The following is a 13,953-nucleotide window of genomic DNA, read 5'->3' on the forward strand; positions in this document are numbered from 1 at the left end:
CTGCTCGGGTGGGAGTGCCGCCTTTCACGACAACGGCAACTCCTCCACACAGTCGGCTAGTGTTTGCCCGGTCTTTTCGAAAGACAGAAAGCCTTTCAAAATATTCTGGTTTTGGGGGCCTAGATTTGTTTCTTGTAAACAAAAGGCAACTGGGGAAAAACTGTTTATGATGTCTTTTATGTCACCTAGGTTATGTAGTAGACCTCTGCAGTTCCACTGTATAATAAAAGCCATGATGGAACAGAAATGAGAATGCTTAAATGATAATTGGTTCTGAAATACAAATTATAGGTGACATAAGTTTTAAATGTGGACAGTGGATTTGAACGGTAACCCTTAGGTTACCTGTCCTTTTTCGGAGCGGTTACTGGGAGTTTATCCCTCTTTGTGCGCTCGAGAGAGCGTTGGTCCTTCGGTGTCAATGACACCGGTGTTTTGGTATCGACCTCCATTGCAGAAGCGCTGGAGGACCGAAGGGTTGACGCTGAGGCATGTGCCTCAGGCCTTGATGGACGAGTTGTTTTAAGGCCCTGCGGGACCGGGATATCCGGAGCCTTTGAAAGCGATGGGGCAGCACTGGCTGCCGCCACCACGGGGGCTGGAGGAGCCACCGCAGGGCTACTGCTAGTAGACCCTGTAGGCTCTCGGGGCCTATGTGGCGCTGACCCCTGATGCACCATATTGGCATAGCTTAGTTTTGGTAAAAGTGATAGGCGTTTTCTAGCTTCATACAACGATATTTTTTCTTTGACTGTGATTGCACTGACTTCTTTTTCTTTTTTCCAGACGGGACATGACCGTGAGTAAGCAGGGTGATCACCTTTGCAGTTTGTGCACTGTGGAGAAGAATTACATTTGTCGGATTCATGATCGTTGGAGCTGCATTTTGCACATGTTGCTTTGCCTCTGCAAGAAGGAGAAGCATGGCCAAACCTTTGGCACTTAAAACATCGTCTGGGATTGGGAATATACGGCCTGACATTGACCTTGACGTAGCCCGCCTCAAGGGAACTGGGCAGTGTGCTGGTGGCAAATGTGAGAATGACATGCTTCGTAGGGATTTCTTGATTGTTTCTCCGAAGGACGATTCTCTGGACTTCTGTGACGCCTTGCTCCTGGAAACCCTCAAGGAGTTCCTCATCACTCAAATTCATGAAGTCTTCCTCAGAGATCACGCCCCGGCTCGTGTTTAGTGAGCGATGGGGTGAAATCGTTACTGCTACATCACCGATACTGGTGACATCCAAAAGCTTTTCTACTTGTTGTTTTTCTTTCAGTTCAAGGAGTATATCTCCACTAGACATCTTTGAAGCCTTGTAGGCTGGTCCGAGTTTTTGTGTCAGAATCTTTGCCATCAAAAATGGGGAAAGCTTCCTCGCGGAAGTGTTTCCTACACTGTGGATCACATAGTACTTTACAAATGTTGGGACATTGCTTCTGAATGTAAATTCAAATGATGCATCGGTGCGCCCTCTTTTATGACGGCGATCTGTTAAGGGAGGGAATGATGATTTCATAAAGTTTCTTGGATATTCGGCGGCGGTGGTAGCCACCCACCTCCGAGCCCAACAAGGGGACGCGTCAGGTTTGGAGAAACCTGCCGACGCCAGCTATACACCGCCACTATAACCTAATATATATATATATATATATATATATATATATATATATATATATATATATATATATATATACCCAAGGTAGGATATAATACACAGGGTTAACCCTTGCCGCCAGGAAATATGGAAGTAAATAGAAGAGAGGAGGAGACAGGAAAGATTAAAAGTGAGAGAGAAAGACGAAGATTGGAGAGAAGGATAGGAAAAGGCAACTACCGATTTCCCCCGGGTGGGTCAGTCCGGGGGTGCCGTCTACGTGAAGCGGAGGCCAAAGAGGTGTGTTGCCTCCGCCGGGGGGCCATAACGGCCCAGACACCCGGCATCGGCTCAACCCCCAGGATCCTCTTTTCCCCGGACATGGCTAAGCCGCGCACGGCTACACACGGGAGGGTCTGACCCCCATGTGCTCGGGTCCGTGGTGTCGCAACACACCAAACGCCTGCTTACGCAGACGGCCCTGCGGGGCTTTGTATCATATGTGTGACACCACTGCAACTGGATGTCTTGCATCGGCCTGTCTCCTCTGACCTTGTTTTCAAAAGACTGTTAGTCGCGTGCCAAACTTGATCTTCCTCGTCCAGTGTTTTGCTCTAAACCAACAAATGACGCTTGCTGCTTGTCATTCAGTGTTGGCCGAAGACATTTAGCCAGACATTTCGAGCTCAATACGTCACCTATAGCCTAATTGAATTACCCAGGTATGGTATCAATGATTTTCCTTCTAGCATTCTTGTATACATCTCTTTAATCTTCTCTATCCACCTTGTACCGCTGCCTATGCCTGTAATGGATCCGGTCATATCAGTCTCTTGCCTTTTTTTTTTTTGTACCGATACTCAAAACGACTCTTGCTTATCTCGACTGCTGACCGGTAAATGCTTCCGTCCACTTTAAATCCGACCAAGCGCTTCTGGAAGGTGTACGTTACTCACGGTTCTCACTGGGTTCGCATTCCAATGAGGAAGTGCTGAGTGCTGGATCCGGATTTTTGCTGCAGCATACACGTGCCCCATCAAACTGCCAATATTTGATCCGGTATTTTTTTTTTTTTTTGTCCTTAGGCAACGAGCTCGAGCCTCAAATAGCAAGGGATTTCCCGTCGTGTTATCGTACATATTTTCTCTTCTAATTTATTTTTTCTCATTCTTGTAAATCTCCATGGTATTTTTCGTTTCCATTCTTTGCATCCAAATCACTGTCTCTATTTCTCTCACTTTATTTCTGATTACTCCTGGTTGTCTATCTACACTTTCAATTTCCCTGTACTTGATTGCCAACTGCCGTAGCGCCTCCTGGCCAGCGCTCGTTCCCCATAAGTGATTTCCATAACATGGCGTCTCTGACGTGTTTTCGGCTCCGGAAGTGCTTCCGGTGCACGTAACTCGCAAAAGCATATCCTTCGAGATCTGTTTTTGTTATCAGCCATCTCGTGGGCGTGGATTTGGGCACGACCTATTCGAAGACCGCATGCATCATAATGTGGCTTACTGAAGCCATAAAGTTTCTCACTATAACACCTAGAGGGTAAACTGGCGCCACCGTCTATGCGAGTTTCTTAAAGGGCTGCCGTGCCCTCATGGGAATGACGGGATATGTGTCTGCGAGGCTTGTGTTGGCTGGTGTTGTACGAGGCTTCGTCTAAAACGGGGATATGGCTACACAAATAACGCGTTCTTAAAATAAAATCTACATAAAAGGCTTTCATTCACCCATATTACATCTCTCAATAAAGTTTACTCACATACAATGCAGCGTCAAGCGAAGAAAAGCAAGAACAGACGACAAGTTGTTCCAAAGCGAGCGAGAATCTTGTCTGCCCTCCAACGTTAGCGGCCAGCTGATACTTTTTACGTTTCGTAGAATTGTGCATCCGATAGTATGTCCTCAAAATTAAACAAAACAAGTTTTTTGTGTAATAGTAAAGCTAAAGTACTTTTTTACGTCCTGTTTTATCAGGAAAAGAATCATTGTGACAGACGGAACGGTGCTAGCCAGGGGTAGTACATTCTGCCAGGGGCGTCTTCAAGGCGTTCTGGCCGTTCTGGCTCTCCAAGAACGATGCCAATCCGAATCCACAATATACCGGCATTCCCTTGCATACCACGGCGCAGCAGCGCCACATTTCCCTCTAGGTTTTATAGTGTGAAACTCTATGACTGAAGCAATACCTCACTACCAGAAACAAGGTCGTTTCTGCTCCCTTTTACATATGGCACATATCCACAATTTAATCATGTAAAGACGGTGCGGTAAAGTATGGAGGCCCGAAATAAAACTAAGGAAAAGAAGGAAGAAGTTATCAATGTTCTATCGCAATCTATCGCTCCCACTGCTTATCGTCGCTTCGAGTAAAACTGCGAAATATGTTTTCTCCGTCTGCTCGTACGTGACGCACTCAGGAAGGCTTGTAGATATCTATAAGCGAACGTAAATCACACGCTACTCTAGTCAAGGGCGTAGCGGCAGTCATCGATTGCAGAGCCTGGCGACTGAATAACTTCGTCGGTAAGCAAGCCAGCACTGTTCTCTATCACATTTCTATATATAAAAAAAATTGTGGTGCCACGTAGTGGTGCGTTGAGGCAGTTATTGGTCGCCCGATATAACGTGAGGTGAAATCATCCAGCATGTATGTATATACATATATAGCAACGATCTTCCATAAAAGACTCGCACCGTTTCGGGCGCTGCTCTCACCTGTCCTTGATGAAGAGGGACTCCCAGTACGCCAATCTCTCGCTGGACGCCCGTCGAATACGCTGCGGCTGGTGACCGGTTGCCGATCCTAGCAGCACGAACTGCGCGCGCCGCGTCTTTGACTATGCTACGCGACGCAACCGCTCCCATTGTGTACAGCGGCTGTTCTGACGCTTTCGCCGGGAAATGACAGTACGGCGATAAAAACAGGCCCTCGCTGTAGCCAAGCAACCGTGCGAGAGCCGAACGAGTTCCACCTGACAAGATACAGACGACGTTCGTGCAAGCGCTAACTACCAAAGCCGCGTTGTTTCTCGCGGTATTGCACGAGATTTGAGCGGCGCGGACTAGTACATATGTGTACACAAACTTGACGATGTACAGTGTTGGCTCGAGCACGCGCGTTCGGGTGCCGCTTGGAGCGTCAACTTCGATGCTGTACGATGCGATGTCCCTCAAGGTTGCAGCGAGGCGATGGATATTCGGATCACTGCATATCGCATATACGCGTTGCAGCACTGGTTGTGCTGTTGTACTCCTTGCTTTTTTCGATGAAACGGTATCGAAGTGTCACCGATCCTTGGCTGTCGAACACGTCAGATAAGTAAAGAAGCTCGAGCGTCCACCACACGGTAATCCAAGTGCCTTGGGTTCGAACTAAAGGAAGCTGATTCGCACGTCTTCGGTGAAGGAACACGCTGTGACCCGAGGCGATCGAAAGAGAACAGCGTAGACAGATTGAACCGTTGTCCTGGCTCTGAGAGCAATCCGCAACCTTGAGATTAAGACTGACGACCTAGCAGCGGGTTTCCTCCTCTGTCGTTTAAATCTTCGGCGTCCCTTGTCGTGGCGAATAGGCGCTGCTGCACTTTGGACGATCACTGGCTTATGTTCTTCTCTTTAAAGAAAGAAAAAACACTCTTTGACGTTGCCACTGCTGACGAGCTCTCTCAATATCCGACGCCCCTTTCCCAAGCGATTAATGCTTAAATTAAATGCTCAACGATCAAGTCAGTAGAACCACCACTTGACGCCCCTAAATGCAGCGTTCTCTGAACTTCCTCGGCTGTCTGTCCAACGTTCCCCGGACGCCTGTTTTTACTCCGACCAGCAGCCGGCGCACATCGTAAAAGCGTCGAGATTCCGCCGACTACTCCCATAAAGGCTCCTCGCTCGGTTACGGAATGAGCTTCGATATCGCGTTTGTCTTCGAGAGTGAGAGATAACGAGAGGCGCGAAGCGATTGTCCGACGAAAGTGGCGAGTGAAGATACACAAAGACAAAGGGAGATTCTGTAGTTTATCGCGGACTAATACGACCATCGCGATAGCGCATTATCTATGGTTATTTTCCCCCCTTCGTTCTTGCTTACGGCTTATGCGTCAGCGTCGCGGAGACAGCCGAAGAGCTGCTAGGCGTGCACCCATTATCCTTTCAATGCCTCTCATAGCAAGCGTCACATGCGAGTCTGCTGCCGTTGCACGAGACTTCATGCAGGGAGCAAGGGCATGCTCTGAGATTTAACCTTTGTCTTGACTCCTCCACATTGATCAGTTGAGTGAGTGATTGAATAATTTTTTATTAACGAAGTGTGAGGAAGTGACTGGGTGAGTGAGTGACTAGCTGAATAATTGACTGACTGCGTTTAACGTCCCAAAGCGGCATCTGGGATATGTTAGACGCTGTTCACGGGTTTATGTTAAAGGGGGCGGGGGGGGGGGGGGGGGGGCGTGACTGAGTGATTGATGATGATGATGACTGCAAGGATGCTTACGATCAATTATAATTATGTTTGTAATAATAATAATCAATTGTGAGCGATGTAACGACACATTTTTTTTAAGCAAGAAGCGTTAGCATTCAAGCATGCCGGTTTATACGTCTGTGATGGCGCCGACGCTACTGATTTCCTGAGGCATACAGAGACAGCAATAATGCAGCTCTTTGTCAGTTTTGACTGGATATGAAAAGGAAGAAAAATAATTTCAATTATGCAGACCGGCTGTGCGCGCTCCGAAAGTGAAGGGACAGTATAGTTAATGTAGTCAACGTCAAACAGGATTTCAAATAAAGCCCATGGCAGCCAACTTGGGAAGCTAAGCGCACTTTCTTTTAGCGTAAATACAACTTACTTGCGACATCAATATTAATAAAACCTTGCGTTAAGCCTGACAGTGATGCCGGGCTTTCCAAAGAGCTCGCGGGCGCCAGTTCACTTGAGAGAAACGCTGACATGTAGATAAGCAAAACATTAATTTATTACAGGAATAAATTTAATTAATTTATTTAGAAATACTGTTAACCCTCTCTTGAGGGTCATTACAGGGAGGGAGCACATTTTGCATACAAAAGTTTACACACATACATACGCATTATATGTATATATAATATATTTTATTATGTATTATAATATGTAATATAATAATATAATATAATATATGTACTATAATAATGTATTATAATATATGCATATATAATATATAGTATATTCTTGGTTGTTTGCTGTTGCTGTTATGCATAACTTATGTTCAACTAATTCCCCACTCCCCTCTGTAATGCCATTGGCCCTGAGGGTATAATAAATAATAATAGTAATAATAAGCAATACAACCAAACAACAAGACACATTTAAATAACAATAACCACAGCTAAAGCTCAGACTAATCATCAAAGTAAATCGCATAAATGTACATCAAGTAAACGCATGAATTCAATAACATCATTTGTATTGACCGCATCATTCGTAAACCCGTTCCCATGCCTCAATTACATCAGGAAAAAAAAAAGAATAGCGATACATATTCGTTCGAGCAAAGTAAGACTGCAGCACTCGCGTGTGATTCGCCCTCTCACTTCGTTTCCCTGGCAATAGCAAGTGGTCGTTTTTGTTAATACTAAAATCGCTTTTCATCAATTGAAAAAGGAACTTCAACCTACTTTTAAGCCTGCGTTTGTTTAGCGATTATAGGTCACAAAATCTTAACATCGCTGTAACAGAGTCATGCTTTGTATACTTTGAACATATAAAACGGACCGCAAGACGTTGTATTCTTTCTAATGTATTTTTCAATATTTTCTGATGAGGGCTCCAGACAACACTAGCATATTCACGTATCGGTCGTACGAACGTCTTAAAAGCAATAAGTTTTACGTCCCTACTTGCACCCAGCAGTTTCTTCCTTAGAAAGTATAGCACCCGTGATGCTTTGGAGCATACATGATCAATATGTTAATGCCACTTTAAGTTATGCGTAATTATAACACCCAGGTACTTGAAAGCATCTACTGTCAGCAAGGCGTGATTTCCGATGTGATATTCGAATGGAATTATCTTTTTTCTTTTAAGAAATGTGGGTAATTGTCAACTTTGAGTAATTTATTTCCATTCCCGAAGTTTGACACCGCATGTGTAACGCCTGTAGACACTGGTTAATATTCAGCTGATCATCCCCATTTGCTATTTGTGCGTAAATTAAGCAATCATCGGCAAACAGCTTGAGCTTTATGGGAGGTTTTGCTACATCTGAAATATCAATGACATATACCAGAAATAATAATGGTCCGAGAACTGAGCCCTGCGGGACTCCTGAAAATACTTCCAGTGAGCCACATATTCTATTTTCACGCATTGCTTCCTATCATTCAAGTACGCTTCGGTCCAACACAATATAGATTGGCTAATTCCGGCAAGACGGAGTTTAATCAATCTATCGTGAGGCACCTTATCGAAAGCTTTAGTAAAATCTACACAATTGACATCAAGTTGTTGTTGCATGTCCAATACAGCCACAAAGTCATGAATCGTTTCGATAAGCTGCGTTGTAGTTGAAGCACCGCGCCTGAAAGCATGCTGATAAGAATAAAAATAATTTTTGTTTTCCAGAAACGCGATAATGTGGTTGGCGATGACATGCTGTACTGTTTTGCAGTGAGGATCAGCAGTGAGGATCAACAAAAGGTCAAAAATACAAATATAAAATGTTGTTTAATGTAACTAAAAATACAAAAGTGTTCTGCGGAGTCTTCTTTAAGTCTTCAAGCATCGCTTGCATTGGCCGAGGCACCTCTGAAATATCTTGCGGTGATTTGCCGTGGTGAACACGGTTACAACTTCCTCCAACCGAATGCCCATCGCTCGGTGTACGATTGTCTCTCCAGAGGAAAAGAACAGCGGCAGCTGGGAAAAAGGACTTCATGTGTTTGTCACGTGCCGTACGCTGGCGTTGCGCACCAAAATTTTAATTAGGGGGGGGGGGGGGGGTGAGATGACAAGACGTCCCAATTTAATAGGCCTTTACCGCCGTGGTCACGCTGTCCCACGGCTTACGTGTAGGACGGTGTTTTGTACCGATTTGGCCTCTCCGGACCCCCGAGTTGTCCCAGAATGCCTGTCCTGTAGTGTCCGAATCGGCTGTTCGCTTTCACGGGTGTGGTGGCTTCACGTTACAAAAAAAAAAAAAAAAAAAAAAAAGGGACTCGAGAGAGACTGTCGGCAAAGCAAAACACTTCCGGAAGTGAGGCACCTGCTCAGGGGCGTAGCCAGGGGGGGGGGGGGGAGTTCAACCCCCCCCCCCCTAATTTTTTGAATCTGTTGACGTAAAGGCAAATGACGGCTGCACACTCGAACACAGCGGAAGACACAGCGGCCCATGCACTTGCCGCAGGAAATGCAACCCTCTCGTATGAGGGAGCAGGGCGATGAAAGCTTTGAAAAAAAAAAAAAAAAGCATTACGCATTTTTGCGCGTATTTAAGTTTTCTAGCGCAAAGACGCAGCGAACAAGCTATTGCTATGGGAGTAGGTATAGCATGGTCACACGTGCATTTTCACGTGTATAGCCGTCCTCAATTGACTTGTGAAACGCACTTCGCCCCGACGAGGACGACGCCATCTACGCTTGATGGAGCCTAACAATTAATGATGCCTTCTCCGATCGGGCGGGTCGTCTCAATGAGGCGTTTTCGAAGACTGGTCCATTCAGCGCCGCAATGAGAGACCGTTGCTCCAAACACCCACTGTACCTGTCGTACTTACTGTATTTTACTGAGCTTACTTTACTTTCTACTTAATTGCCTCATAAACACGCGAGGGGGAGGGGGGGAGTGTCCCATGTCTTTGATATAGATGTATAGAGTCTGCTTAAACTACCGATATTTATTATCGATCACGTCACGTAGAGGAAAGCAGACCCCCCCCCCCCCCCCCCCAAAAAAAAAAAAAAAAAAAAAGTTTCTGGCTACGCCTCTGCACCTGCTATTTTATGACGGTTCGGAAAGCGAACCGTTCGCTTGCTTTCTGGCGATTGGTCTCAACGGCGCTAAATTTTGCTGGTGAAAGCGCGATTATGATCAATCACGTGAAGGCAAGCGAACGGTTTGCATTTCGAGCCGTTATAAAATTGCACCCATCCTAGAACGCACGGTTCGTACATCGTGCGTAGGTAGAACCTACGCGGTTCGTACGTTTTCTCGATCCATCCACAATATAACTTCTTGATGCGCTGGCTAACGAGCCTTAGTAGCCAAAGCGCTATATGCCTTTTTGCTTTTCACGCATGTTGTGTTGGAAGCATGTGGAATACCGCCGAAACACAAGTGCAAATTCTCTCGATATAGCTTGAAAAAGAGCTTCCGTTCACAAAAGCAAAACTTGGAATATACTCAAGAATATTTGTGAACCGCTTCCCGCTATTTACCAGATTTGTGAGTAGCACTTGCCTTCGTTGTCCCTTCCTTTGTGCGATGTCTTTTTGTTGCGACAATGTTCATCATCAGCAAAACTTGGAATAAATGGTGAATCTTTGCTGTTTCGAAATTGAATCCGTGGCCTTCTGATTAGCAGTGGAACACCTCAACCACTTAAGCACCACGGTCATGGTGTAATATATATACAGTCAAATCCGGATATATCAAACCCACATATAATGAATTGTTGTGTATAACGAACAGCAGTAAAATTCCCTAGAACATTTTTGTATAAAATGCTTATTTTATTTATCGAATTACCCATATACCGAACTTTTTTTTGTGATCCCCTTCAGATTCGATATATATGCGGGTTCGACTGTATGCTCTATAGGTGGTGGATACGTCACAACGAATGCCGTAGCGAGCGTGCCCCAGATAATAGAGAGTTCTAGCATGTCCGGTATTGCGGTAAAGGCTCATTCACACTAGGCCGACATGGCACCGATTTTGGTTTGCCGACTGTTGGCGACATCAGTTTACAGGACGGAAAACGCTGTGGCCAATGGTTTAAAGGAAGGAAAACGCTGTAGCCAACAGTCGGCAGACCAAAATCGGTGTCGTGTCGGCCTAGTGTGAACGAGCCTTAAGCGGACTGGGCGTTGTACTGGATGGGCGGAAAGCAGACCGTTGATCGTTGATCGCAGCGTCATCCGGCGGAAAATTGGCGCAACATGCCCGTGAGAAGTAGAACGAAAGGGAATTAATGCTCTCGTCGCCAGGGCAACAGGCAGAACAGTCTGCTCGCTTATCGCGCACAGTACCGGCGATATAATAGCTCAGCGGCTTGACGGGCCAGCGGGCCCAGCGGAGACGCCTCTGCGCATGTGCGGTACGCTGGAGCGGCCGGTGTTAGGTACCGGTGTGTTTACGGAGCGGGCTGCTCGCTCCGCTGATTTCCTCTCCCCAGGGGAGCGCGCGCAGCGGACCAGCGTTTTTGCGAAACAAACATGGCGACCACCCGCACGAACAGCGGTATGCCGTCGGCGTCGTATACAAACGCGGCGCTGGCTCGCCTGCAGGCGAAAAAGCCTCTTATGTGTTTCACCACTGAAGAGGACCCCTGTATACTGCGAGAGGTTTCAGCAACGAGGTCGTTTGGCGACGATTTGAAGTGGATGACTGCGATAGAGAACTTGAAGCGAGCGCTTGGCCGCGAGCTGACGCTAACCCCAACCTTGTTCGACAGCTGGCGCAGCAAAGCGCTCACTTCTAGAGAGCCTCACTTCTAGAGTGACTCTACTCACTTCAACCGAGGCAGGGATCGCCGAGCTAAAACAATTCCTTTCGTGCGGCGCTTTGCTGCCGTCTCCACTCGCCCGCTCGTTCCGCTGGCCCGTAAACCTGCTGAGCTATTGTAGCTCTAATGTTTCTGCCTTTTGTCAGTGGCCGGGCGCTCCGCTCCGGTCGTCTTATGCGCGCGGCGCTCGCATGGTGTGACGGCTTCGCGAGTGGCAAAATGGAAAGGTGCTAATGGTTATTCGCGTAATACTGTTTGAATAGCGCGCCAAAAGTATGTCTCTTTCGTAGCTCCTAAAACTGACTTCATTCAGTGACCTCGTACAAAATCGTGTGCTGACGACGAATATATGACGAAGGAACATAGTCATGGTATTTTATTTGTTGCACGCGCACACGCACACACACGCAAAAAAAAAAAAAAAAGGTGCGTATAGAACAACACCAGAACAGCGGACATTTCCCATAGAAAAGCACTGCCGCCTGTCACGTGACATACCTATGATTGGAAAGTCACCTCGTGGCGCAGTTTCGAAATAGAGGACATTATCAGACCTTTCCGCAGGGCGGGCGTCGAATTGAAAATGAAGTATACACGAAAGTACTAATGCATATTGCAGTGCTCCAGCACTACTAAGTCATTCCTTATACGCGCTTATACGTATACACTTTACTGTTTTGCACACTTAACTCGTACAGGGCAGCGCTTCGGAGCTCTAGACGGAGAGCTAACTGCCTGTGAAGTTGCCATATTACATTTCTCCACGCATACCGTTTAGATGCTCATACGCACAGGTCGTTACAATAAAATGATGTCAGATTCTCCCTTATAGACGAATAATTTTGAAGGTTATTACTCACTCATGTTCATGTGCACTCACACTCTCGTCGGTGCTCACACTCAGGCTCACCAACACTCACTACACACATTCATAGACGCCGCCAATCATGTTGATTCCCACACCTGTTATATCCCACACCTGTGAAGTGGGTTTGGAGCGATTATGAGCCAGCGTACTCGTGTGCGAGCATGCCGGCCTGATAGTTAGATTGGCGTTGAGTAAGGTTTATTCGTTCTTTCTGTTCGCCGCCTAACCGGACGCGATCCCTCCTAATTGTGCCGATCCTTATCGCCGCATACGTGGGCGGTGACATCACGCGATCGCACCGGTTTCACTGGCGCAGGACTCGCAGTTCGGGTCGACGATGTTCGCGTCAAGGTCGAGAGGCCAGTGTCCGCCACGAGGGCTGCCGAAAAACACGTCGACGAGCATCACACCGCAGTCGACGGTGTTGCTGGCGTCTTGCTCGTCACCCAGCAGCGGGTTCACCTCGGCAAGGTCAAGCACCCTGAGTTGACCTGCGACATCGAGGCAGTGTTTCATCAAGAAAATATCCACTGACGTGCGGAGCAAGATGACAGCGACGAACAAATGGCTGAGGCTCACGAATGGTCGTTGTTGGCTGAGGCTCAGTGCAGCCTTAGCTACACTGCGTGGAATTGGCGAGAAGGATACGGCTGGTTTCGCAATTCCCCGCGCCAGTGTTACCCAAATTACGAATTACAACCCCTATAGCGAAGTCTGCAGGAACATAGAGAGAGAGAAAATCAAATTGAAAAATCTTGGACGCGTTTACCATTGCTGACCAGTGGGAGGCTCTACATATTCTACTCAGCCTCGACCCGGAGGATCAGCTCTGTGTCGTCCGGATGGCCGCGGACGCCACTAGACTACAAGGACTGGCCACCGTCTTAGGGAGAGGGCGAGAGGGGCCGTCTCCCGCCCCTCTGGCCGCCTCTGACCCCATCAAGGACTCAATAAAAGTTGTTTCTCTCTCACGGCAGAGGCCACCGTGGCGCGGAAAAAGCACACACCAAAAGCTTCTTTAAAATGTATAGTGGCTGGATTGATTTCGAGAGAACTCAGTTTTTCGTAAATCAACCTGACGCACGAAACCTTGTTTTTTTTTTTTCCCGACCGGGTGTACGTTTCTGTCGCATGCTTCAACTACTTTCTCTTGAGACAACAAGGTTTTGATTTCAAGCCACGCATGCTGGACACTCGTCGCTGCAGTTCACCGGCAAACATGAGCATGGAAGAACACGCGAAAGTAAACCAGTGACAATTGGCTGATTACTTAATTGAGTGAGCAAGATCGGGTTTTGATGTTAACGTTCCAGAACAACACCGAGGCTCTCGAAGACATCATGATAGATGGATCTGCCGTAGTTTGGAACACACAAGGTTCGTTAAATTGCGCCTGGTGTACACGAGAGTTTTCGAATTCAGCACTCATCGTAATGCGCGGCTAGGAATCGAGCTCACCACTTCGTGCTCATCGTCATCATGAGCAGCATCATATTCATCATAATCACCATCATCATCACCATTATAATCAGCAGCATCAGCAGATTGTCAGAGCCACTATGGCGGATAACATCAGCCATAAAAAAAGCTGGCGTTGTACAGTACCTAGATAGTCTGAGTGGCAACTCGAAGGCAGTTAATTTGACACAACTCTAGTCTAGAACAACTGTTCACTCACCAGACTTGCTTACTTCTTCCGCGATGATTAAGGCTTCCCGAAGAGTGAGTCCTCCTAAGACGATAGACAGGGAAAAAAGAAGATAAATAAACATGACGACGAAAGAT

The 13,953-nt window shown here is 46.8% G+C and overlaps 2 protein-coding genes across 11 annotated transcripts in view; both read right to left on the bottom strand.

Annotated features, from left to right (window-relative positions):
- LOC119457563 (arginase, hepatic) overlaps positions 1-5,490 on the bottom strand; it is an 88,284-nt gene extending 82,794 nt beyond the window's left edge. Inside the window, exon 1 of one of the 5 annotated variants that reach the window (XM_049670219.1) lies at positions 4,317-4,887. In XM_049670219.1, the coding sequence (XP_049526176.1) occupies positions 4,317-4,466 (150 nt within the window). In that variant the 5' untranslated portion in view covers positions 4,467-4,887. Of the gene's footprint in view, positions 1-4,316; positions 4,888-5,235 lie in introns of those variants that run through there. The other 4 variants (XM_049670218.1, XM_037719167.2, XM_049670217.1 and 1 more) reach the window with 4 other exon arrangements.
- Positions 1-13,953, bottom strand: part of LOC119457562 (arginase-1-like) — a 119,693-nt gene that overhangs the window by 62,086 nt on the left and 43,654 nt on the right. The gene's annotated exons all lie outside the window — the stretch shown is intronic.

This window comes from Dermacentor silvarum, chromosome 7 (genome assembly GCF_013339745.2).
Source record: "Dermacentor silvarum isolate Dsil-2018 chromosome 7, BIME_Dsil_1.4, whole genome shotgun sequence".
Classification (NCBI taxonomy): domain Eukaryota; kingdom Metazoa; phylum Arthropoda; class Arachnida; order Ixodida; family Ixodidae; genus Dermacentor; species Dermacentor silvarum.